The following is a 25,000-nucleotide window of genomic DNA, read 5'->3' on the forward strand; positions in this document are numbered from 1 at the left end:
AAGCCTGCTCCCTTCTTGCACCTTCCATTATTTATTATGTTCTTATGTATGTTCACCTCAGACTGATTGTAACACCTGCAAATGTTAATTGAGCCACAGAACACCTGAGAACATTGATTATTTGCACCTGGAATAGTTACATAGCGCTTAAGGTCAATATTGCACTGGGAAAATCACCTTGAAATCACTTGAAAAACAGAATTACCACTTGAAAACACATGACAAAACTTAATTAAATGACCGAAAACATTTGAGGGATAATTAATAAACACCTTAAGACATTTAATTAAACACTTGAAAACTAGAATACCACTTTGAAAACACTAACCTAACCTAACCTAACCTAACCTAACCTAATCTAACCTAACCAAACTAACCTAACCTAACGTAACCTAACCTAACCAAACTAACCTAACCTAACCTAACCTAACCTAACCTAACCTAACCTAACCTAACCTAACCTAACCTAACCTAACCTAACCTAACCTAACCAAACTAACCTAACCTAACCTAACCTAACCTTTGTGACTTAATTAACACTTGAAAAAATTACCTTCAAAACTGAAATACTACTTGAAAAACACTTGAAAACACATTTGTGACTTAATTAACCTTTTGAAAAACACCTTGAAAACTGGAATACCTTTTCAAAACAGCTGAAAACATCTTTGAGACTTAATTAACACTTGAAAAACACTTCAAAACACCTTTGTGACTTAATTAACACTTGAAAAATTACCTTCAAAACTTAAATACTACTTGAAAAACACTTGAAAACACCTTTGTGACTTAATTAACATTTGAAAGTTTAATTATCACTTGAAAAAAACACTTGAAATTTTTTAATCATTACCTGGAAAAACCTTTGAAACTTAATTATCACTTAGAAAGGAAAAAAGAAACTTGGAAAATTAAATAAAAACCACTTGAAAACACTAACAATTATAAAAAAAAAAAGACCCAGAACTAAAAACAAATAATAACTACCTGGAATTTATCAGAAAAAAACTCATTATTTCACCTGGAACGACCTTTTTGCAACCACTTGAGCGCACCTGTCACCCACTTAGCACCACCACCACCACCACCACAAGCCACTGGAACCACCTACTACCACCTGAAATCCTGGAATCTACACTTTCACCCTGTACTGAAATCTGGAATAACCCTGGAATTGTGTGGCAGCATTTAGAAGTGTCTGAGTTGAAACATTTCTTCCATACTCCAACTGTCACTATCAAAATTACACTTATAAACACTTAGAAACACATCAAAACACTCTCAAAACACACAAAACACCCCAAAACACACTCAAATACACTTATAAACACTTAGAACACATCAAAACACTCTCAAAACACACAAAAACACCCCAAAACACACTCAAAACCACTCTAAACATCCCAAAACACACTTAAACACACACAAAAACATACCAGAACACTTAAATACACCAAAACACTTTTAAAAACACACTTAAACACACCAAAACACACTCAAAACACACCAAAACAAACTTAAACACACTCAAAACACACCAAAATACTCTCGAAACACACCAAAACACACTTAAACACACCTCAAAACACTCCCAAACACACCCATAACACACTCAAAACATTCCCAAACACACTCAAACATACCTAAACACACCCCAAAATACCTCAAAATACCTCAAAAAAACATCTCAAATATATCTTCATAAAACACTTGAACACACACATGGCTACCCATCACTAAAACTCAGCCACCCATCTCTTAAACACAAGGATATCCCATTTAAAACACCCATTCCTACACCTCCATTCCTGCCCATTCCAGCTCCAGTCAGCTTTTCCCCCAATCCTGTGCCTTCCAGTCAGTTCTGCCTTATTCCAGCACAACTCCAGTCTCTGCTGTATTCCTATTAAATTCCAGTCAGTTTTGGCCCATTTCCACCCATTCCTGTTAGATTTTCCTGTATTCCCAATCCATTCCAGTCTTGCTTCCCTTTATTTCCAGTCTGCTTAGCCCCATTCCAGCCCCATCTACCCCAATTCCAGTACTCCCCAATTTCTCCCCATCTCAGCCCATCACTGCTACACCCAACTTTAAAACACTGATCCAAACACCCGTTTAACTGCCCTCCCCAACCCTCACACACCCCTCAACACACACACACACACACACACACACACACACACACACACACACACAAAGATACCAATAAACACACCTAAAATATTTTAAAACACACAAAAAACACTAGATACACATCTAAACACACCCAAGACAGCTTCAGGCACACTCAAAACACCCCAAAATTTACCCAAAACACCGCATAACTTACCCAGACACCCCCAGGACCCCCAAACACCCCACCATGCCTCTCTCAATCACCAGTCACCACCACCTCAGCCTCACCATCAACATGTACAGCAAGGAAGGCGCAGGGGACTCGGGCCCTGACAGACACCACACTGGGGACTACCTGGCACCCTTAGCTTCTGTAGATCTGTGCCGTGTCAACACCCCTGGCGGATCACCCTCCCATGACCCGGCCATCACCCCGCCCTTGAGGACCCCAATTGGGAGCCCCCGGAGGACCAAGGGATGTTGCTGAGGTCACACCTGATTCCGGAATCTTGACACCCCTTCAAGATTCCGAGCCGTTTAACGAAGGGCCGTCCGACAGGTTTGTTTTGTGTGTGTGTGTAGGTTTGTACGGCTCCACTGGGTTGGGGAGTGTTGTTTGGGGAGGTGTGGTGTCAGCTGTTGTGTTCCAGAGAGGCTTGGTTCATGTTTGTGTAGGTTTGGTAAGTGTGTTTTTGCTTTATATATATATATCTTTGGTTTTTATCTTATTGTCTTATCTTCTTCTTCTTCTTCTTCTATTTGCCTTTCTTCTTGTTCTTCTTCTTACTGTTCATCACTGCCAAGAACGTATGTAGAGAGAGAGAGAGAGAGAGAGAGAGAGAGAGAGAGAGAGAGTTGTATTATCAATCATTCCCTATTCATTCTTTATTTCTTATTTTTGTTATTATTATTTTGTGTATCATTGAAGTGTATGTGTGTGTGTGTGTGTGAGAGAGAGAGAGAGAGACAGAATATTAAACTAATTTATCTTATTTGAATTACATATAAGGGGTGATTACATATTGGGGTGAGGGGGGGTGAGGGATACGTCTGAGTTAGTGTGGGTGTGTTTGGGTGTGTTTGGAGTTGTGTGGTGTTGTCTGGGTGTGTGTGTGTGTGTTTGCGGGTGTGTGGTGGTGTCTGGGTGTGTGTGTGTGTGTGTTTGCGGGTGTGTGGTGTTGTCTGGGTGGGTGTGTGTGTGTTTGCGGGTGTGTGGTGCTGTCTGGGTGTGTGTGTGTGTGTTTGCGGGTGTGTGGTGGTGTCTGGGTGTGTGTGGGTGTGTTTGGGGTTGTTCAGAAGTGTTTGGAAGTGTAAAGGAAGTGAAGTTAATAATGACTAAGAAATGAAGGAATTACAGAGAGAGAGAGAGAGAGAGAGAGAGAGAGAGAGAGAGAGAGAGAGAGAGAGAGAGAGAGAGAGACATGTTTAGAAGAAGGAAGGAAGGAAGGAAGGAAAAAATTGAGAAACAGTAGAAAGAATTAATAAAAATATGAGAGAGAGAGAGAGAGAGAGAGAGAGAGAGAGAGAGAGAGAGAGAGAGAGAGAGAGAGAGAGAGAGAGAGAGTTACCTTTAATTACTATGGGGAAAAAGAAAATTAAGTCAGATTTTTAAAGATAATAATTTTTTTTTCTTCTTAATTAAGGGTGAACTAATTGTCTTCCTCCTCCTCCTCCTCCTCCTCCTCCTTTTCTTCTTCCTCTTCTTCCTTCTCCTTCTCCTTCTACCTATTCACCAGTCTTTTCTCAAGGGTGTAGTTGCAGAAATGTTATTAATCTGTCACTGGAACCTTAAAAACACCCTTGAAAACCTATGTTAGTTTAATGAGAGCCTTTTAAAAGAGTGTTTCTCCTGTTAATAATATAGAAATGTTATTAATCTGTCTCTAGAACCTTAAAAACACCCTTGAAAACCTGCATCACTTCAATTACAGCCTTTGGAAAGTAGTGGAGGTTCTCAAGAGTGTTTCTCCTGTTAATAATATAGAAATGTTATTAATCTGTCACTAGAACCTTAAAAACACCCTTGAAAACCTCCACCACTTCAACTAGAGAGAGAGAGAGAGAGAGAGAGAGAGAGAGAGAGAGAGAGAGAGAGAGAGAGAGAGAGAGAGAGAGAGATTCTAACTTAAACGTCTTTGATGATTGCAGAGGAAGACAGGAGGAGGAGGAGGAGGAGGAAGAGAAGGAGGAGGAGGAGGAGGATAAATAATTTAGTTTCTATCTGTTTTTTTCTTTATCTCTTCCTTATCTTCTCTCCTCCTCCTCCTCCTCCTCCTCATCACCATCACCAGTCCTGCTAACCCATTCCCCTCCCATTACAGTTGCCATTGGGATCTTCCAGAACACAGTGTATGGGACAGCTGCCCATCTCCCATTTAGCTACACGGTGGCGGTGGTGCTGGACTCGGTAAGTGATGGGTGATGGGGAAGAAATGGGTGAAGAAATGGGTGACAGGGAGAAAATAATGTTTTTTTGTTTATTTATTTAATTTTTTTTTTGATGGGTAAGGAATGGGTGGTGGAGAAAATAGCGTTTTATTTATTTATTCATTTATTTATCTTCTTCCTGACCTCTTCTCCACTCAAGTAAACTATATCATGTCCCACCAATTCTCTCTCTCTCTCTCTCTCTCTCTCTCTCTTGAAGTTTTCTATTATTTTCTCTCAAATTAAAGAGGGGTGGTGGAGTTTGACCTCTCTATACCTCACCTGCCTATCACTGAAACTTTTGAATGGAGTTTACTTTAGGAGATACTAGCAGGTTAGGTGGTCACAAATATACCTCTCCTAGCTGAATTTACCGAGTAATTGAAATAACTATGTTTTCAGTTTGGTCTCCCACACACACACAGACAAAATTAAGTCTTTAAAAATACGATATAATTGCTAATATCTTGTGTGGAGTAGGTAATGTAGGCTTCACACATAAACAAACTTGAGTCTTTAGAGAATAAGTTATAATTCCTAATATCTTGTGTGGGAAAATGTTTTGGATTCATTTTAATTAAGTCATCCTCACCCATAAAACAAAGTTGAGTTAGAGGATATGATAAACAGATTACATCAAGCATTTATCAGACTGAAATGTGTTAGGCTTCAATACTGTAAAATGTTTTGGGACCGTAAGTAAAGCAGATATGTAAAGCCAGGAGTGTTCTAGAGCAAACAGTTTTTATCTTAAGTACAGCCACTGGGATTATTTGTGTGTAATGAAGATTTGTAGACCAAGAAATTCCCCCATCCACCCAAATAAAAAAAAATAAAAAAGATTTATATAACTGGATTGGTTCATCATTAACACTGTCACTAAAGCATTACAAAATAAGAACATGAGAAATTAATAATGGGAAAAATACGAAAAAAAGCCAGAGATAAATGCTAACATAACCATAACAAAGAAAACATTTAATCCCGCGGTCTCTTCCCCTTGTAAGTCACGTAGCGCAGGTCAGGAATGGCTTGGCTTCAAAATGTGGCTTTTTTTTCCTGCTCCCTCCTTCAGCTGCACTTTTCCCGCGGTGAGTAGAAAGATTAAGGTTAAGGGAATGTACAGATGCCTCGGTGTGCACTTAAATAGAGGAATTGTGCAAATACAGAATAGATATTTGTTTCCATTTGGGATTCTGTTGGTTTCTTGAGATTAATGAAGTTTTTGGTAGGAATTTGTCACTATAAGTAGCATATCCCATCAATGCAAGCTCATGAAAGACTGTCTACATTTAAAACCTTAATTTCTTAATAACAGGCTGGTGTGACTTGTATAAGGTTATTAATTTGATACTGCATGGCAAGATGTGTAGCAATGGGTGATCTTTAACCCTTTCACTGTGACACAAAGCAATTAGCAGTGCCAGAAGCAATGTGTGGAGTCCTTATAAGCATAACTGTAACACAAATTAATAACTGGGAACCCATTTTGACTAAGCCATAAGCCCAGTCATCCTGGGACCACATTCCTTCATGAGTGGCACCAGGTTAGGTGGTGGTAGTGGTGGTTAGGTTAGGTTAATGTCTCCCTAGGGTGTGTGTGTGTGTGTGTGTGTGTGTGTGTGTGTGTGTGTGTGTGTGTGTGTGTGTGTGTGTGTGTTATATATGCTTGTTTTTTTTTTTTTTTTTTTTTTTTTTTTTTTTTTTTTTTTTTTTTTTTTTAGGGTGTGGTATAAAATTTCAGTTTAACAAAGTACATGCAATGTTGCTTTTTTTGTTCCTGTGCCCCAGTCAAGCTTGAGTAGCTGGCTTGAGAGAGAGAGAGAGAGAGATGAACCACTTTTCACATTCCTTGTCTAAGAATGTCTAAGAATTGTCTAAGAATGAGAATTAGAATATTATGAAAACAGGGCTTTGCTGAGGTCATTAACCTAACCTAAACTACCTTCATTAACCTCCTTCATTAACCTAATTTAACCAAAAATGACCTAGCCTAACAAGTACTAATTTGCAAGTATTCACTAAGTTAACTTGTACCGGGAAGGCCTCGTGTCTCGGGTCACGTCAAAGGAACACTTCAAGGGAATATTCATGAGGTGTGTGTGTGTGTGTGTGTGTGTGTGTGTGTGTGTGTGTGTGTGTGTGTGTGTGTGTGTGTGTGTGTGTGTGTGTGTGTAATAATAATAATAATAATAATAATAATAATAATAATAATAATAATAATAATAAACGGTTTATTCTTTAGGCAGTGAACAAAGTGAAAATGTACATTGGTGGTGGGGAAATACTTGACATTAATCCTAAAGGTAAGTCAAATCTAGAAGAGACTATTTATTGATGGCTCGCACCATGGTGGGAATCGCACTGAGTCTGTACCGGTCCTTACGTGGCACCTTTAGGGGCGTTATCTTATTGTGGTGTCTGGTGGCACGAGTAGGCCGAGGCGCGTCAGGCGGCAGCATGTTTCTGAGACGTGTGTGTGTGTGTGTGTGTGTGTGTGTGTGTGTGTGAGAGAGTGAGAGAGAGGTTGTTTTCTTGTTAGGTGAGGTGAGTGTAGGTTAGGTTAGGTTAGGTTAGGTTAGGTTAGGTTCAAGGGAATATTCATGAGGTGTGTGTGTGTGTGTGTGTGTGTGTGTGTGTGTGTGTGTGTGTGTGTGTGAGAGAGAGTGAGAGTGAGGTTATTTTCTTGTTATGTGAGGTGAGTGTAGGTTAGGTTAGGTTAGGTTAGGTTAGGTTAGGTTCAAGGAAATATTCATGAGGTGTGTGTGTGTGTGTGTGTGTGTGTGTGTGTGTGTGTGTGAGAGAGAGGTTGTTTTGTTGTTATGTGAGGTGAGTGTAGGTAGGTTAATGCAGACTGTATATTGAGATATTTCAAGGCAGCTGTGTTATTAATATGCATTGAATACACATTGACACATTGATATGGTGTTATTTGGGAGGGACTAAAGGGCATTTTAATATAATTTTAATGTTAATTTATGGGTGCAGCTAACTAAGGTTTTGTACGTTGGAGAGTGTCGGGCTGCATTCATATCCTGTGTGGTGCCTCACCTTGCATTGTACTCATATTCATTCCAGACAGATAGCCAACCTTTGAACAAGAAATAACGGGTTCAAGCTTGAAAAATTTAGGTTTAGGAAGGAGATAGGAAAAAATTGGTTCTCAAATAGAGTGGTAGATGAGTGGAACGGACTCAGTAATCATGTAGTTAGTGGTAGGACACTAGAGAGCTTTAAGAGAAGATTAGACAAGTTTATGGATGGGGATAGCAGATGGAAATAGGTAGGAGTGTTTCATACAGGGACTGCCACGTGTAAGCCTGGTCGCTTCTTGCAGCTTCCCTTATTTCTTATGTTCTTATGTTCTTATGTGATTGTATGGATGGCATATGAATTATTTAATGATCATCAATGTGATTTTCAGACACACTTCAGTCACAAGATGAATGCAGTCAGCTACAGCATGACATAGACAAGCTATAGACAGTTGAGAGAGGAAGAAGTCAGTGGCACCCTCACCTCAGACAAGACAAAGCTAACAATTGATAATGAAAGGTGACATTATTCTCTTTAAAGGACTCTATTATTATTGTACCCATGAAAGCTGTTCTATTTTTTATTTATTTCTCTGTATTATAAGTATTTTGTATGTAAACTCCGATCACAATCTCATATCTTTATCTTGTCCTATCACTCCAATCCCTCCTCAGGATCCCCCTAAGTGAAGGTGCCTCTGGTGTCTTGCCTCTGCTAGTTGGGGGACCTGAGGAGGTATTTTGCTGATTTTCCTTGGAATGACTACTGCTTCCGTGTCAGAGAGCCGTCTTTGTGTGCTGAGCGCATAACAGAGGTGATAGTGTCTGGCATGGAGGCGTACATTCCTCACTCTTTTTCTTGCCCTAAACCTTCTAAACCTTTGTTTAACACAGCTTGTTCTCGTGCTATACATGATAGAGAGGTGGCCCACAAAAGGTACTTAAGCCTTCCATCACCAGAATCTCATGCACTTTATATTTCTGCCCAGAACCATGCCAAGTCTGTTCTCCAACTAGCCAAAAACTCCTTCATTAACAGAAAATGTCAAAACCTTTCAAGATCTAACTCCCCTCGTGATTTCTGGCATCTAGCCAAAAATATCTCCAATAACTTTGCTTCTTCTTCTTTCCCTCCTCTATTTCAACCAGATGGCACCACTGCTATCACATCTATTTCTAAAGCTGAACTCTTTGCTCAAACCTTTGCTAAAAACTCTACCTTGGAGGATTCTGGGCTTGCTCCTCCCTCTCTTCCACCCTCTGACTACTTCATGCCACCTATTAAAATTCTTTGCAATGATGTCTTCCATGCCCTCGCTGGCCTAAACCCTCGGAAGGCTTATGGACCTGATGGGGTCCCTCCTATTGTTCTCCGAAACTGTGCCTCCGTGCTTGCACCTTGCCTAGTCAAACTCTTTCAGCTCTGTCTGTCAACATCTACCTTTCCTTCTTGCTGGAAGTTTGCCTACATTCAGCCTGTTCCTAAAAAGGGTGACCGTTCTAATCCCTCAAACTACCGTCCTATTGCTTTAATTTCCTGCCTATCTAAAGTTTTTGAATCTATCCTCAACAGGGAGATTCTTAAACATCTATCACTTCACAACCTTCTATCTGATCGCCAGTATGGGTTCCGTCAAGGCCGCTCTACTGGTGATCTTCTGGCTTTCCTTACTGAGTCTTGGTCATCCTCTTTTAGAGATTTTGGTGAAACTTTTGCTGTTGCCTTGGACATATCAAAAGCTTTTGATAGAGTCTGGCACAAAGCTTTCATTTCCAAACTATCCTCCTACGGTTTCTATCCTTCTCTCTGTAACTTCATCTCAAGTTTCCTTTCTGACCATTCTATTGCTGCTGTGGTAGACGGTCACTGTTCTTCTCCTAAATCTATTAACAGTGGTGTTCCTCAGCGTTCTGTCACCCACTCTCTTCTTATTATTCATTAATGATCTTCTAAACCAAACTTCTTGTCTTATCCACTCCTACGCTGATGATACCACCCTGCACTTTTCCACGTCTTTTCATAGACTTGCAACCCTTCAGGAGGTAAACATATCACGCAGGGAAGCCACAGAACGCCTGACTTCTGATCTTTCCAAAATTTCTGATTGGGGCAGAGCAAACTTGGTATTGTTCAATGCCTCAAAAACTCAATTCCTCCATCTATCAACTCGACACAACCTTCCAGACAACTATCCCCTCTTCTTCAATGACACTCAACTGTCCCCTCTTCTACACTGAACATCCTTGGTCTGTCCTTTACTTATAATCTGAACTGGAAACTTTACATCTCATCTCTAGCTAAAACAGCTTCTATGAAGTTAGGTGGTCTGAGACGTCTCCGCCAGTTTTTCTCACCCCCCCCAGCTGCTAACTCTGTACGTGGGCCTTATCCGTCCATGTATGGAGTATGCTTCACATGTCTGGGGGGGTTTCACACATACTGCTCTTCTAGACAGGGTGGAATCAAAAGCTTTTCATCTCATCAACTCCTCTCCTCTAACTGACTGTCTTCAGCCTCTCTCTCACCGCCGTAATGTTGCATATCTAGCTGTCTTCTACTGCTATTTTCATGCTAACTGCTCTTCTGATCTTGCTAACTGCATGCCTCCCCTCCTTCCGCGGCCTCACTGCACAAGACTTTCTTCTTTCTCTCACCCCTATTCTGTCCACCTCTCTAACGCAAGAGTTAACCAGTATTCTCAATCATTCATCCCTTTCTCTGGTAAACTCTGGAACTCCCTGCCTGCTTCTGTATTTCCACCTTCCTATGACTTGAATTCCTTCAAGAGGGAGGTTTCAAGACACTTATCCATCAATTTTTGACCACTGCTTTGACCCTTTATGGGACTGCCATTTCAGATGTACTCAAAGCATCTTCATGAAAAGTAAGTGACCACCATTCATCATTGCAAACATCACATTCTAATTCTTTAATCAGCTGAGCAAATTTTTTGAACAGTGGCACTAGACTTGTAACTCTATTTTCTCTTGCTATGGAAGGGTCACAGGCATTTAGCAATGGGAGTACATCACCCAAACCTTTGAATCTTTCACTGATTTGCTTTGATAGCTCTACATAAAAATCCAGACATCTCACCCAAAATCTGGAAGCTTCAGATCCAGGTTCCCCTAACACATTTTTATCTGGCAGCATACTCTCTACTTTGCTGCCAAACTACCATTCATTTTCAGGCAGGAAATTGCAACAGTCTTTAAATTCCACTTCAAATGGATCTGACTTTGATTTCAGTATGTCTTTCTTTATATAATTGCTCTGAATTATCAGTTGTATAGCCTTGTTCTCAAAGTGACTCTTCCCTTTTACTCTCTCTCTCTCTCTCTCTCTCTCTCTCTCTCTCTCTCTCTCTCTCTCTCTCTCTCTCTCTCTCTCTCTCTCTCTCTCTCTCTCTCTCTCTCTCTCTCTCTCTCTCTCTCAATAGTGAACGTATTGAGAAAATTTTCACACAGAGTTATCTAAATTGAGAGAGAGAGAGAGAGAGAGAGAGAGAGAGAGAGAGAGAGAGAGAGAGAGAGAGAGAGAGAGAGAGAGAACATTGTATTCCTAAATACCGGAAGATCTTTGTAAAAAGTGTGTGTGTGTGTGTGTGTGTGTGTGTGTGTGTGTGTGTGTGTGTGTGTGTGTGTGTGTGTGTGTGTGTGTGTGTGTGCGTGCACATGTGACTATTTTCGTTTACATGGGCTATAGTTCACACACACACACACACACACACACACACACACACACACACACACACACACACACACACACACACACACACACACACACATTACCGCCAATACATTCCTAGCGTTTGTTTGGAAGAAGAGGAGGAGGAGGAGGAGGAGGAAGAGGAGAAGGAGGAAGAGGAAGAGGAGAAGGAGGAAGAGGAAGAGGAGCAGCAGGAAGAGGAGGAAGAAGAAAATGGTAGCGAGGAGGGGAATGCACATGTCCTCCTCCTCCTCCTCCTCCAGAGAGAGAGAGAGAGAGAGAGAGAGAGAGAGAGAGAGAGAGAGAGAGCGAGCCAGCCTCCTGGTAGCTATGGTGGGAGTTAGACGTCTCTCTCTCTCTCTCTCTCTCTCTCTCTCTCTCTCTCTCTCTCTCTCTCTCTCTCTCTCTCTCTCTCTCTCTCTTTTATTTGAATTGTTGTTGTTTTTGTTGCTGTTGTTGTTGTTGTTGTTGTTGTTAAATCTTTCATAACAAACTTTCCCAATACTAGTACTACAAATTCTCTCTCTCTCTCTCTCTCTCTCTCTCTCTCTCTCTCTCTCTCTCTCTCTCTCTCTCTCTCTCTCTCTCTCTCTCTCTCTCTCTCCTTCATTCTTTCCTTCACTCTTATCTTTTGTTTATATCCTCCTCCTCCTCCTCCTCCTCCTCCTCCTCCTCCTGAAATCTAATAACATGTGGGTATGAATATTTTTTCTTATTTTCTTTAATTTTCTTTATTTTCCTACTTTATTTTCATTATTTTTCTCTCCTCCTCCTCCTCCTCCTCCTCCTCCTCCTCCTCCTCCTCCTCCTCCTCCTCCTCCTCCTCCTCCTCCTCCTCTCCTTCTTCCTTCTCTTCCTGATTCTCTTCATTTATTCTATTTCATTCTCTCTCTCTCTCTCTCTCTCTCTCTCTCTCTCTCTCTCTCTCTCTCTCTCTCTCTCTCTCTCTCTCTCTCTCTCTCTCTCTCTCTCTCTCTCTCTCTCTCTCTCTCTCTCTCTCTCTCTCTCTCTCCTCCCCCTAGCACTCATCACAGGTGACCACAAGGCACAAGTTCCTGTATAAATTCCCACCAGTCAGGAAAACACACTTAGAAACACCAATAACTTTCCCTGGAGCAAGTTAAAGGCACAGTCTTTTTGAACCCCCATCAACATCGCAGAAACACAATTGAAAACCCCCAAATATTCAGTAGAACCTTTTGAAATCACGTAATATTTGTTAAACTACCACTGGAATCAGGAAACCACAATTGAAAACCCCAAAATATTCACTAGATCCCTTTGAAATCACGTAATATTTGTTAAACTACCACTGGAATCAGGAAACCACAATTGAAAACCGCAAAATATTCACTAGAACCCTTTGAAATCACGTAATATTTGTTAAACTACCACTGGAATCAGGAAAACACGTCTGGAAACTCTTCTTAAATTAAAGACAGTGTGACGTTTCAGAATAAACTCCTTGACTCTCTCCTCCAAGGTTTTATACTTTTGCAATTAGTCTCACTCGCCGCGCTGGCCACGCCCTCGCCCCGGGAGGAGAAAGTAGATACACAGATTAGATAGACTGACAGATAGATAGATAGACTGATTGGTTCATTAATTGCTAGATAGGTGGATAAATAGATACACACACACACACACACACACACACACACACACACACACACACACACACACACACACACACACACACACACACACACACACACACACACAGAGAGAGAGATGGAAAGAAAAAATGAAAAGGTAGTTTTGAACGGAAAATCTGACATTAGAAGGAAAAAAAGAAACAAGGTAAGGAAAGAGAGAAAGAAAGAAAGAAAAGAATAATAAAAATTTGATTATTGAACGGAAAAAACCGACAGTAAAAATGTTAAACTAATATTTTTTCCATTCCTTTTCTTTTCTTTTCATATAATTTTTCTTGTGACAGAGTATAATATCAATTCTTCACAAAAGCAAGTATACAAAAGCAAATTTATATTTTTCCTGAGATTCATAATAGGTTTCTTGTAAGTTCTTCATTTTATTATTATTATTATTATTATTATTGTTATTATTATTATTATTATTATTATTATTATTATTATTATTATTATTATTATTATTATTATTATTATTATTATTATTATTATTATTATCATCCATTTAATCTATTCAATCACGATTTATTTGTTGATTTTTTTATTTTTTTATACTATATAACTCATATGTTTTATTCATTCAACACGATTTCCTTCAATGTTACCTCCTCTTCCTCCTCCTCCTTCTCCTCCTCCTTGATGACTTGATCCCATAATTCCAGCACTTGTTATAGTCAACCCACCACTGATTCACCATGCTTATCTTCTCATTTTTCACCTTCACACAGCCATTCTGACTCCTAAAGTTGCAGTTACACTCATACAGGTGTTCATTTTTCATTTCCAGATGTATTTCTTACAACTTTCCCCTTTGTTTTCACGGTGTGTGTGTGTGTGTGTGTGTGTGTGTGTGTGTGTGTGTGTGTGTGTGTGTGTGTGTGTGTGTGTGTGTTTCATTACTTAGTGTTCATTACATCTATCGAAACAGTTTCGTTGTTTTTGTTATTATTTTCTATTACCAAACATGTATTTCTTCTTTTTTTCTTTCTTCTTCTTCTTCTTCTTCTTCTTGTTCTTCTACTTCTCAATCCCTCTTCCTTTCTTTCTTTCTTTCTTTCTTTCTTTCTTTCTTTCTTTCTTTCTTTCTTTCTTTCTTTCTTTCTTCTTCTTCTTCTTCTTCTTCTTCCCAATCCCTCTTCCTTTCTCCTTTTTTTCTTTTTCTTTTCTCTTTCTTCTTCTTCTTCTTCTTCTTCTTCTTCTTCTTCTTCTTCTTCTTCTTCTTCTTCTTCTTCTTCTTCTTCTTCTTCTTCTTCTTCTTCTTCTATATATATTCTTACTTCTTTTCCTCCTTACTCTTCACTATTTTTGTATATATTTGTTTGATTATTTAACAAATCTGTCAATCAGTCAGTTCTTTGCTTATTTATAAGAGAGAGAGAGAGAGAGAGAGAGAGAGAGAGAGAGAGAGAGAGAGAGAGAGAGAGAGAGAGAGGTGCATCCCTATGAGGCAGGATAAAGAGTTGATGATTTGGCCAGGAGAGGAGATGGGTGAACAGCAAATACATAGGGAAGTTAGAAGAATGGGAGTGTGATGGGCTGCAGTTGTAGAAGATGGTTTGGAAGCAGGTGTGGTCATCAGATGATCCACATGTCCAGTATAGGGAAGCTATTGGGTGGCCTGGAATATGGTAGAGTGGCCCCAGCTATGATAGGATGCCAGGCAGGAACAGGAGAGGGCATAGAGAGGAGAGGTGTTGCTTGCTTTCCTGGAACACAAACAGCTGGAGTGAGGGAAAGTGGAGGGATTATGGTGTGATGGGAGTACGTGAGACAGGGTGGCATGACACCATTGAGTGGAGTGAAGGAGGGTGGGAAGTCACAGGCAGATGTAGGCCAGCAGGAGAGAAGAAAGGAGGTATGTGGGTGCTTGTGAGAGAAGAGGAAGGTACGAGTATAGAGGAAATCAAGTTAACAGTATCAATAGACTGAGGTTAGATGTTTCCATTATCTCTTAAAATAGTTGTGGTATAAAATGCTGTGAAAATCAGTGGTGTGGGCTTGCTAGCTGGGTATATATAAACCAGTATTCAGAAACGCTTTGGTCTCTTCCTCACCACAAGTATTATCCAAGGGCACAGAGATGATTAGTTGGGTTCTCAAGAGTATTTCTCCTATTCATAGTATAGAAATCTTGTTTGTCTGTCACTAGAACTATAAAAGCACCCTTAAAGACCTGCATAACTTGAAGTACAGCCTTTTCAATGTAGTGCAGGTGTGGTGCACAAGTGTTTCAGAATGTAGACCATTATTAGGTAGATTTTATTTGTATTTATCTGTTTAATTTATTTATTTATCATTATTATTATTTTTATTTATTTATTTTTCTTCTTTTTTTTCAGAGTGATGGGTGATGTTGGTGAGTTGGGCAAGGAGGTGGAGGAGGAGGAGGTGGAGGAACTCGAGAGAGAGGAGAAAGAGAGGTGTGTATTGTGTTGTTTATGTGTGTAGTGGAGTCTAATGTACACCAGTAGTCTTTCTGCATTTCCTCTTTCCTATAAGTTGACCTCTCTCTCTGAATTGAATGTGTCTACCTATTTCTACTTATCCCTTTCCCTAGATTTGTGTATCTTCTTTTAAAATCTCCCTAGTGACTCAGCACTAACAACCTGATTACTGAGTCTGTTCTTTTCATCCACCACTCTTTGAGAATTACCGTATTTGATGGCTCATAAGACGCTACTTTTTTCTCAGAAAAAGGGTCAGTAAATTAGCCTGCGTCCAATGAGGCAAAGGTCCAACTTTGAGGCAGTAATAGGTTACAAGTCTACGGCAACAGAGGCTCTAAATTCAAACCACAGATGTCTTTGCACAACTAAATAAAGTCATGATTGGTAGTACGCCACAAAATGCTCTTTCTTTCAAGGTACCAATGTGTAGTATCTCATACTTACTGGTAATCCACATAGACTTTGACCAGTCAGGAAGAATTTGCTTAACCATGCACCACTTCTTCTTGGAGTTTTGTTGGGGCAGTGTAGGTTGTGATGTCACAGCCTTTGATGCCCCAAAGGTGAGGTATCCAATTATAATATTAGACTAGATGTGATGGAGCTGGTTGGATTTGTGGAGAAGGTTCTGGCAAGGTGGAGATGGTGCACCACGTTTTTCAAAACAAACGCGGTCGGTTGCGCTCCGACGTGACGTACTCGGTGACACCGAGTGTGACGCCGTTACTGATTGAGGTAAGACAATAGCCACACTTTCATACAATTAAAATTGAACCTATCTTTTTAACATTCTTGCTTTGCATACATATGAAAAAGATTGAAGCTAGAGAAACTTTTCTTTATGAAAATAGACTAATACACCTTGAGAACGAATATTTCTTCTATAAAGGAATTGAGTGTCATGGGATAGGCTGGCTTGAGGTGATGATCTGCATAATATTCATGTAATAGCTTATGCAAGAGTGTTTAAAACTTCCAGATTTTATTACACAACATGATGGAGTCAAAAAAACGACACAATTACACAATTGCATACAAGCTACAAGTAATACAATATGCTAAGGAAAACGGCAACAGAGCTGCTGCTAGGCATTTTGGTCCACCTCCAACTGAGAAAATGATTCGTTTTTGGCGAAAACAAGAGGAAGAACTTCAGAAAGCTGTGAAATCAAAACATGGTCTTCGCACAAAGAAAGCTAAATGGGTGGAACTGGAAGAGGAGATGAAGGCTTGGGTTGTTGATCAAAGGAATCAGGGTGCAATAGTAACAACTAAACAAATAATTTTTGAAGCTAAAGAAGGGCAACTGCCAAAGGCTATGATGATTTTGGTGGTAATGAGGGCTGGTGTTATAGATTTATGAAAAGGAATGGATTAGCAATGCGAACTAAAACAAAAATATCACAAAAAATGCCTATGGCATATGAAAACAAAATTCTTGAGTTTCATAAATACGTTATAAATCTCAGAAAGGACACCCATTTTGAAATGGGACAAATTGCAAATATGGATGAAGTACCACTGTCATTTGATGTGCCTTCTAATAAAACAGTTGATTTTAAAGGTTCTAAGACTGTGACTATTAAAACCTCAGGCCATGAGAAAACTCATTTTACAGCAGTACTGGCTTGTTGTGCTGATGGCACTAAATTACCACCTTTCCTCATATTCAAGAGGAAAACCTTTCCCAAAGAAAGCATTCCACCAGGTATCTTTATTCATGTTCATCCTAAGGGCTGGATGGATGAGGATGGTGTGAAGCTGTGGCTTGACAAAGTATGGTCACGGCGTCCTGGGGGACTTATAAAAAACATCACTTCTTGTGTGGGATCAATTTAGGGCTCATTTAACTCAGGCTACCAAGAACAGAGTACACAATCTAAACACAAAAGTGGCTGTAATACCTGGTGGACTAACATGCCAGTTGCAACCACTTGATGTTTGCATAAACAAACCTTTCAAGGTGTATATGCGTGAGCAGTGGAACGCGTGGATGAGACTCCCGCAACATGACAAAACACCATCGGGCTTCATCAAGAAGCCTACAATAGCCCAGGTTTGCCAGTGGGTAAAAATTGCTTGGGATAAAGTAAAAACAGAGACAGTGGTGCTTTCATTCAAGAAATGTGGCATCAGTAATGATCTTGAGGGCACAGAGGATGACCTTCTATACGAAGGCAGTGACTCTTCTACTTCTAGTAGTGATTCTGGTGAGCTTGAGGAATGCAGTACTGATGACAGTGACAATGATTTTGTAGGGTTTGGATGTGAATAAAAATGCTACAGTTGTGCTAAGCAAATTTCAGAATGAATAAAATCAATTTATTTTCATGAATTTGAATTAAAAACTCTTTAGTTTTGTTGTGTAAGATTTCAGAATGAATAAGATCAATTTATTTGCACGAAAATTTATTTGAATTAAAAAAAGGAATGAAACACTTCAGATTTGGTTTTTTACTTTTGTAACTTCTAAGAATAATACTAATTTATTTTCACGGATTTGAATTTGAATAAAATGTAGTAGGTAAACTATAGTAATTTGTGCAAGGTATTCAAAGTGAATATTATGAATTTGTTGTGATTTGAATACGAATTAAAAGATACAATTGTACTAAATTTTATGATGAATGAAATAATATTTCAAGTAAAATACACTTTAGAAAATAAAGTTAGTAAGTCTGCTTTTACACATCCTTTGGCTTTGAAAATGTACTAAAATACTGCATAAGAATTACATGTGAAAGATGCTAAAAAATAAAGTATGAAAAAATTTTATTATCACTGTAGTCCCTCAGTTAATGGTGCCGCCAAGAGCTAGGTGCAGTTAATGTTTACCTACATTCAGCTGAACCGCATTAAGACTGAAACTCCCCTGCTTACCACACCTTTTGGGCACTAGAGGCTGTGACATCACAGTCTGCATGGCCCCAACTAAAATACCAATAAGAAGATTGTGTTTACACGTCAGCAGGATTGGTACAATCTTGTCTTTCAATACCCTCAACCGAACCATTACGTTCTGGCTTTCAAGGCCCGCAACCTTACCAAGATTTGACTCCAGAAATCCAACCAGCTCCACTGTATCTAGTCTGAAACACTCCCTGTATACCACACCTTTGGGACGCCAGGCTGTGATGTCACGGCCATCACAGCCTCAACAAAACCCCAAAAAGAACAAGTAAGCTGCTAGCATAAATTAAACTTTTAAATGCTGAGTATTGGTATCTAATAGTGATCTAAATGCACGTGAGAGTCTTCAAATGTCGCTTGAATTCCTTGACTTCATATCGATAGCCTAAATCTGTTAATTTTTGTTTTTTTCTATTTCAATACATGCCAGAACTGGGTGCGTCTTATGAGCCCGTGCGTCTTATGAGCCATCAAATACGGTAGTTCCTTGCACTCTGCTGCTTTGACTGGCCACTACTGCATGAGCCTGTCTTCACTCCCTGACATCTCAGTCACTTGATTCAAATGTCTGATTAATTAGTTATAATAAATCAATTGGAAGTTTGTTTGGATAAGAGACTGTGGGCCTGTGTAGCCATGGAAGATATTGACTATTGAAATCTTGAGAACACTGTGTTGAAATCTGTCACATTATTCACAGAGCCAGGGAGTGATGCTGCTAAGACCTTCACTGTCTATCCAGAGGGATCCGCAGGTGCTGGTGGTGGAATCTTGCTTGGACAGTGTGGATGGCAAGCAGTCAGGGTTCCAGTCAAAGGTGGTGGTGATCCATGGCCAGGACACCAGGGAGGATGCACTGCAGGTGGGTCAGTCAGTCAGGCTGTGCTGGCAACCTTAGCTCAGGGAAAGAGATGGAAATGCTAGGGGTATCTTAATTTCATTCCTTCATTCACTTGTTGAGTGGAGGTGTACTTCACATAGTTTGGACCAGATCTAATTGACTGGTGACCTGACTGGTGAGCTGAGGGGAAAGGGACCTGCTGGAGTTATCTCACTTTCATTCCTTTACTCACTAGCTGACAGGTGTGCTTCACACAGTCAGATCTTGGTGGTGGGAATGCCTCAACTTTACTCATTCGCTGACAGGAGGAACAAATTAAATTAGTTTTTAGCAGATCTGAAGATAAGGAAATTCCTTGTGTTGTGAGATGCCATGATTTTGCTTGGCATAAGAGAATAAGTTTACATATTTTCCAGTAAGATGTTGATGATCCCTGTAGAAGTGACTTGCTTTGTATTGCTTCCAGGAAGCATTTATTACCTAGAGAGAGCCTTCATTATTGGTTTGATTCTTCCCACAGCTTGCATCTCAGCTGAGGAATCCCATGGAGGGCAACAGATTGTATGTGTTGCTTCTGCAAGAGTCTAAGAAGAACACACAAGTTAAGAGCAGCCTGAGGTGTGATCCATGGAACAGCATCCACAAGTGGTTCATCAAGGTACATAAAGACTCCATCCCACCTTGTCTTGACATGGGGATGATGCAAGTCAGTGTGTGTGTGTGTGTGTGTGTGTGTGTGTGTGTGTGTGTGTGTGTGTGTGTGTGTGTGTGTGTGTGTGTGTGTGTGTGTGCCTGTAACACACAGGCACATTTCTCCAAAAGGTGACACATTATCTTTCAGAATGGCTTCACTCCTGCAAAACAACTGTGTACTTTTCTCTCACAAATCCACACACAGCAGGAACATTTTCCTAAGAGGATGCTGTTCTTATGTGTTGCAGTGCTGTGTCTCTCACTTTCAACAAGCTCTAGTGGAAGTTAAGGGGAGTTTCAATAGTGTTTTTATGATTTGAATGACTGAACATTGGTGACATTCCTCAGGTTGACGCTGTGCTGCCGGTACTGTCGCCTCAGCTTCTGCGTCAGATTCAGAACAGAGACTTCAGCAGAGAGAGTGAGTGGGAGAAACGCTACAACTGCTTTGCCCACTCGATGATGCTAGACCAGCATGTGGAGTACGGGAGCAAGAATGGGTTCTGCCGTGCCGTTTGTCCTGCCAGATTCCCGGAGGAGGTTGGTGATGCCTCCACTTGCATGTCTTTTCTGTATTTTGTATAGACCTGTTTGTATTTTACAGGATTAAGTCAAATTCTGTTTGGATGTATGTGACCAGCTGTGCTGTGTCTGACTGTCCTTTTCCACTAGGGACTGATGGGGCTAAGAGTGTGAATGATGTCTGTGTGTGTGTGTGTGTGTGTGTGTGTGTGTGTGTGTGTGTGTGTGTGTGTGTGTGTGTGTGTGTGTGTGTGTGTGGGATTGCCAGCTTTTTTTTTTTTTTTTTTTTTTTTTTTTTTTTTCTTTTTATGTATGAGTGACACTGGCCAAGGGCAACAAAAATCTTATAAAAAAATGCCCACTGAAATGGCAGTCCCATAAAAGGGTCAAAGCTGTGGTCAAAAATTGATGGATAAGTGTCTTGAAACCTCCCTCTTGAAGGAATTCAAGTCGTAGGAAGGTGGAAATACAGAAGCAGGCAGGGAGTTCCAGAGTTTACCAGAGAAAGGGATGAATGATTGAGAATACTGGTTAACTCTTGCATTAGAGAGGTGGACAGAATAGGGGTGAGAGAAAGAAGAAAGTCTTGTGCAGCGAGGCCGTGGAAGGAGGGGAGGCATGCAGTTAGCAAGATCAGAAGAGCAGTTAGCATGAAAATAGCGGGAGAAGACAGCTAGATATGCAACATTGCGGCAGTGAGAGAGAGGCTGAAGACAGTCAGTTAGAGGAGAGGAGTTGATGAGACGAAAAGCTTTTGATTCCACCCTGTCTAGAAGAGCAGTATGAGTGGAACCCCCCAGACATGTGAAGCATACTCCATACATGGACGGATAAGGCCCTTGTACAGAGTTAGCAGCTGGGGGGTGAGAAAACTTTCGGAGACGTCTCAGAACACCTAACTTCATAGATGCTGTTTTAGCTAGAGATGAGATGTGAAGTTTCCAGTTCAGATTATAAGTAAAGGACAGACTGAGGATGTTCAGTGTAGAAGAGGGGGACAGTTGAGTGTCATTGAAGAAGAGGGGATAGTTGTCTGGAAGGTTGTGTCGAGTTAATAGATGGAGGAATTGAGTTTTTGAGGCATTGAACAATACCAAGTTTTCTCTGCCCCAATCAGAAATTTTAGAAAGATCAGAAGTCAGGTGTTCTGTGGCTTCCCTGCGTGATATGTTTACCTCCTGAAGGGTTGGACGTCTATGAAAAGACGTGGAAAAGTGCAGGGTGGTATCATCAGCGTAGGAGTGGATAGGACAAGAAGTTTGGACCTAGTTGTGGTTTATAGGAGTGGAGTAATCTCATGGTATCCCATCTCTATATGTGTCCAGTTTGGCCTTAAAAATATGGACTGTTACAGCATTGACGTCTTGCTGAAATCATTACATTTGTTCACACTTCTGAGGAAAACTTTACTCCTTGATGTCTCTTCTACAGTTAACTTTCTTCAGCTTCTTACTGTGTCCCCATGTACTCTGTATATCTAAAGTTATTAAACATTCTTTTTCCACATTTTCCATACCATTTATCATTCTATACATGTTTATTAAATTCTCTCTCTCTCTCTCTCTCTCTCTCTCTCTCTCTCTCTCTCTCTCTCTCTCTCTCTCTCTCTCTCTCTCTCTCTCTCTCTCTCTCTCTCTCTCTCTCTCTCTCTCTCTCTCTCTCTCTCTCTCTCTCTCTCTCTCTCTCTCTGTGCTTCTGTTTTTCCACCTTCCTATGACTTGAATTCTTTGAAAGGTGAGGTTTCAAGACACTTATCCTCCAATTTTTGACTCTTCCCTTTTGCAGAGATCTCCATTCTTGGAGATTTAAATGTTCATCACCAGCTTTGGCTTTCCTCTCCCTTCACAGACCATGCTGGTGAACTAGCCTACAACTTTGCTGTCCTCCATGACCTAGAGCAATTGGTGCAACACCCTACTCGTATTCCTGACAGTCTTGGAGATACAGCCAACATTCTTGACCTTTTCCTGACCTCTAATCCTTCTGCTTATGCTGTCACCCTTTCTTCTCTGTTGGGCTCCTCCGATCACAATCTCATATCTTTATCTTGTCCTATCACTCCAATCCCTCCTCAGGACCCCCCTAAGTGAAGGTGCCTCTGGTGTTTTGCCTCTGCTAGTTGGGGGGACCTGAGGAGGTATTTTGCTGATTTTCCTTGGAATGACCACTGCTTCCGTGTCAGAGAGCCGTCTTTGTGTGCTGAGCGCATAACAGAGGTGATAGTGTCTGGCATGGAGGCGTACATTCCTCACTCTTTTCTCGTCCTAAACCTTCTAAACCTTGGTTTAACACAGCTTGTTCTCGTGCTATACATGATAGAGAGGTGGCCCACAAAAGGTACTTAAGCCTTCCATCACCAGAATCTCATGCACTTTATATTTCTGGCCGGAACCATGCTAAGTCTGTTCTCCAACTAGCCAAAAACTCCTTCATTAACAGAAAATGTCAAAACCTTTCAAGATCTAATTCCCCTCGTGATTTCTGGCATCTAGCCAAAAATATCTCCAATAACTTTGCTTCTTCTTCTTTCCCTCCTCTATTTCAACCAGATGGCACCACTGCTATCACATCTATTTCTAAAGCTGAACTCTTTGCTCAAACCTTTGCTAAAAACTCTACCTTGGAGGATTTTGGGCTTGTTCCTCCCTCTCCTCCACCCTCTGACTACTTCATGCCACCTATTAAAATTCTTTGCAATGATGTTTTCCATGCCCTCGCTGGCCTAAACCCTCGGAAGGCTTATGGACCTGATTGGGTCCCTCCTATTGTTCTCCGAAACTGTGCCTCCATGCTTGCACCTTGCCTAGTCAAACTCTTTCAGCTGTGTCTGTCAACATCTACCTTTCCTTCTTGCTGGAAGTTTGCCTACATTCAACCTGTTCCTAAAAAGGGTTACCGTTCTAATCCCTCAAACTACTGTCCTATTGCTTTAATTTCCTGCCTATCTAAAGTTTTTGAATCTATCCTCAACAGGAAGATTCTTAAACGTCTATCACTTCACAACCTTCTATCTGATCGCCAGTATGGGTTCCATCAAGGCCGCTCTACTGGTGATCTTCTGGCTTTCCTTACTGAGTCTTGGTCATCCTCTTTTAGAGATTTTGGTGAAACTTTTGCTGTTGCCTTGGACATATCAAAAGCTTTTGATAGAGTCTGGCACAAAGCTTTGATCTCCAAACTACCCTCCTACGGTTTCTATCCTTCTCTCTGTAACTTCATCTCAAGTTTCCTTTCTGACCGTTCTATTGCTGCTGTGGTAGACAGTCACTGTTCTTCTCCTAAATCTATTAACAGTGGTGTTCCTCAGCGTTCTGTCACCCACTCTCTTCTTATTATTCATTAATGATCTTCTAAACCAAACTTCTTGTCTTATCCACTCCTACGCTGATGATACCACCCTGCACTTTTCCACGTCTTTTCATAGACGTGCAATCCTTCAGGAGGTAAACATATCACGCAGGGAAGCCACAGAACGCCTGACTTCTGATCTTTCCAAAATTTCTGATTGGGGCAGAGCAAACTTGGTATTGTTCAATGCCTCAAAAACTCAATTCCTCCATCTATCAACTCGACACAACCTTCCAGACAACTATCCCCTCTTCTTCAATGACACTCAACTGTCCCCTCTTCTACACTGAACATCCTTGGTCTGTCCTTTACTTATAATCTGAACTGGAAACTTCACATCTCATCTCTAGCTAAAACAGCTTCTATGAAGTTAGGTGGTCTGAGACGTCTCCGCCAGTTTTTCTCACCCCCCAGCTGCTAACTCTGTACAAGGGCCTTATCCGTCCATGTATGGAGTATGCTTCACATGTCTGGGGGTTCCACTCATACTGCTCTTCTAGACAGGGTGGAATCAAAAGCTTTTCGTCTCATCAACTCCTCTCCTCTAACTGACTGTCTTCAGCCTCTCTCTCACCGCCGCAATGTTGCATATCTAGCTGTCTTCTACTGCTATTTTCATGCTAACTGCTCTTCTGATCTTGCTAACTGCATGCCTCCCCTCCTTCCGCGGCCTCACTGCACAAGACTTTCTTCTTTCTCTCACCCCTATTCTGTCCACCTCTCTAACACAAGAGTTAACCAGTATTCTCAATCATTCATCCCTTTCTCTGGTAAACTCTGGAACTCCCTGCCTGCTTCTGTATTTCCACCTTCCTATGACTTGAATTCCTTCAAGAGGGAGGTTTCAAGACACTTATCCATCAATTTTTGACCACTGCTTTGACCCTTTATGGGACTGCCATTTCAGATGTACTCAAAGCATCTTCATGAAAAGTAAGTGACCACCATTCATCATTGCAAACAATCACATTCTAATTCTTTAATCAGCTGAGCAAATTTTTTGAACAGTGGCACTAGACTTGTAACTCTATTTTCTCTTGCTATGGAAGGGTCACAGGCATTTAGCAATGGGAGTACATCACCCAAACCTTTAAATCTTTCACTGATTTGCTTTGAAAGCTCTACCTAAAAATCCAGACATCTCACCCAAAATCTGGAAGCTTCATATCCAAGTTCCCCTAACACATTTTTATCTGGCAGCATACTCTCTACTTTGCTGCCAAACTACCATTCATTTTCAGGCAGGAAATTGCAACAGTCTTTAAATTCCACTTCAAATGGATCTGACTTTGATTTTAGTGTCT

The 25,000-nt window shown here is 40.7% G+C and overlaps 1 protein-coding gene across 6 annotated transcripts in view; it reads left to right on the plus strand.

Moving 5' to 3' along the window:
• The first annotated feature begins 4,378 nt into the window (after window positions 1-4,378).
• The window catches only part of LOC135097462 (uncharacterized), a 33,108-nt gene continuing 12,486 nt past the window's right edge, over window positions 4,379-25,000 (plus strand). For 3 of the 6 annotated variants that reach the window (XM_063999380.1, XM_063999384.1, XM_063999385.1), the window contains exons 1-6: window positions 5,513-5,633; window positions 7,967-8,097; window positions 15,275-15,355; window positions 18,993-19,154; window positions 19,654-19,791; window positions 20,175-20,366. In XM_063999380.1, the coding sequence (XP_063855450.1) occupies window positions 19,005-19,154; window positions 19,654-19,791; window positions 20,175-20,366 (480 nt within the window). In that variant the 5' untranslated portion in view covers window positions 5,513-5,633; window positions 7,967-8,097; window positions 15,275-15,355; window positions 18,993-19,004. Of the gene's footprint in view, window positions 4,523-5,512; window positions 5,634-7,966; window positions 8,098-15,274; window positions 15,356-18,072; window positions 19,155-19,653; window positions 19,792-20,174; window positions 20,367-25,000 lie in introns of those variants that run through there. The other 3 variants (XM_063999382.1, XM_063999381.1, XM_063999383.1) reach the window with 3 other exon arrangements.

Source organism: Scylla paramamosain, unplaced genomic scaffold (genome assembly GCF_035594125.1).
Source record: "Scylla paramamosain isolate STU-SP2022 unplaced genomic scaffold, ASM3559412v1 Contig20, whole genome shotgun sequence".
Taxonomy (NCBI): Eukaryota; Metazoa; Arthropoda; class Malacostraca; order Decapoda; family Portunidae; genus Scylla; species Scylla paramamosain.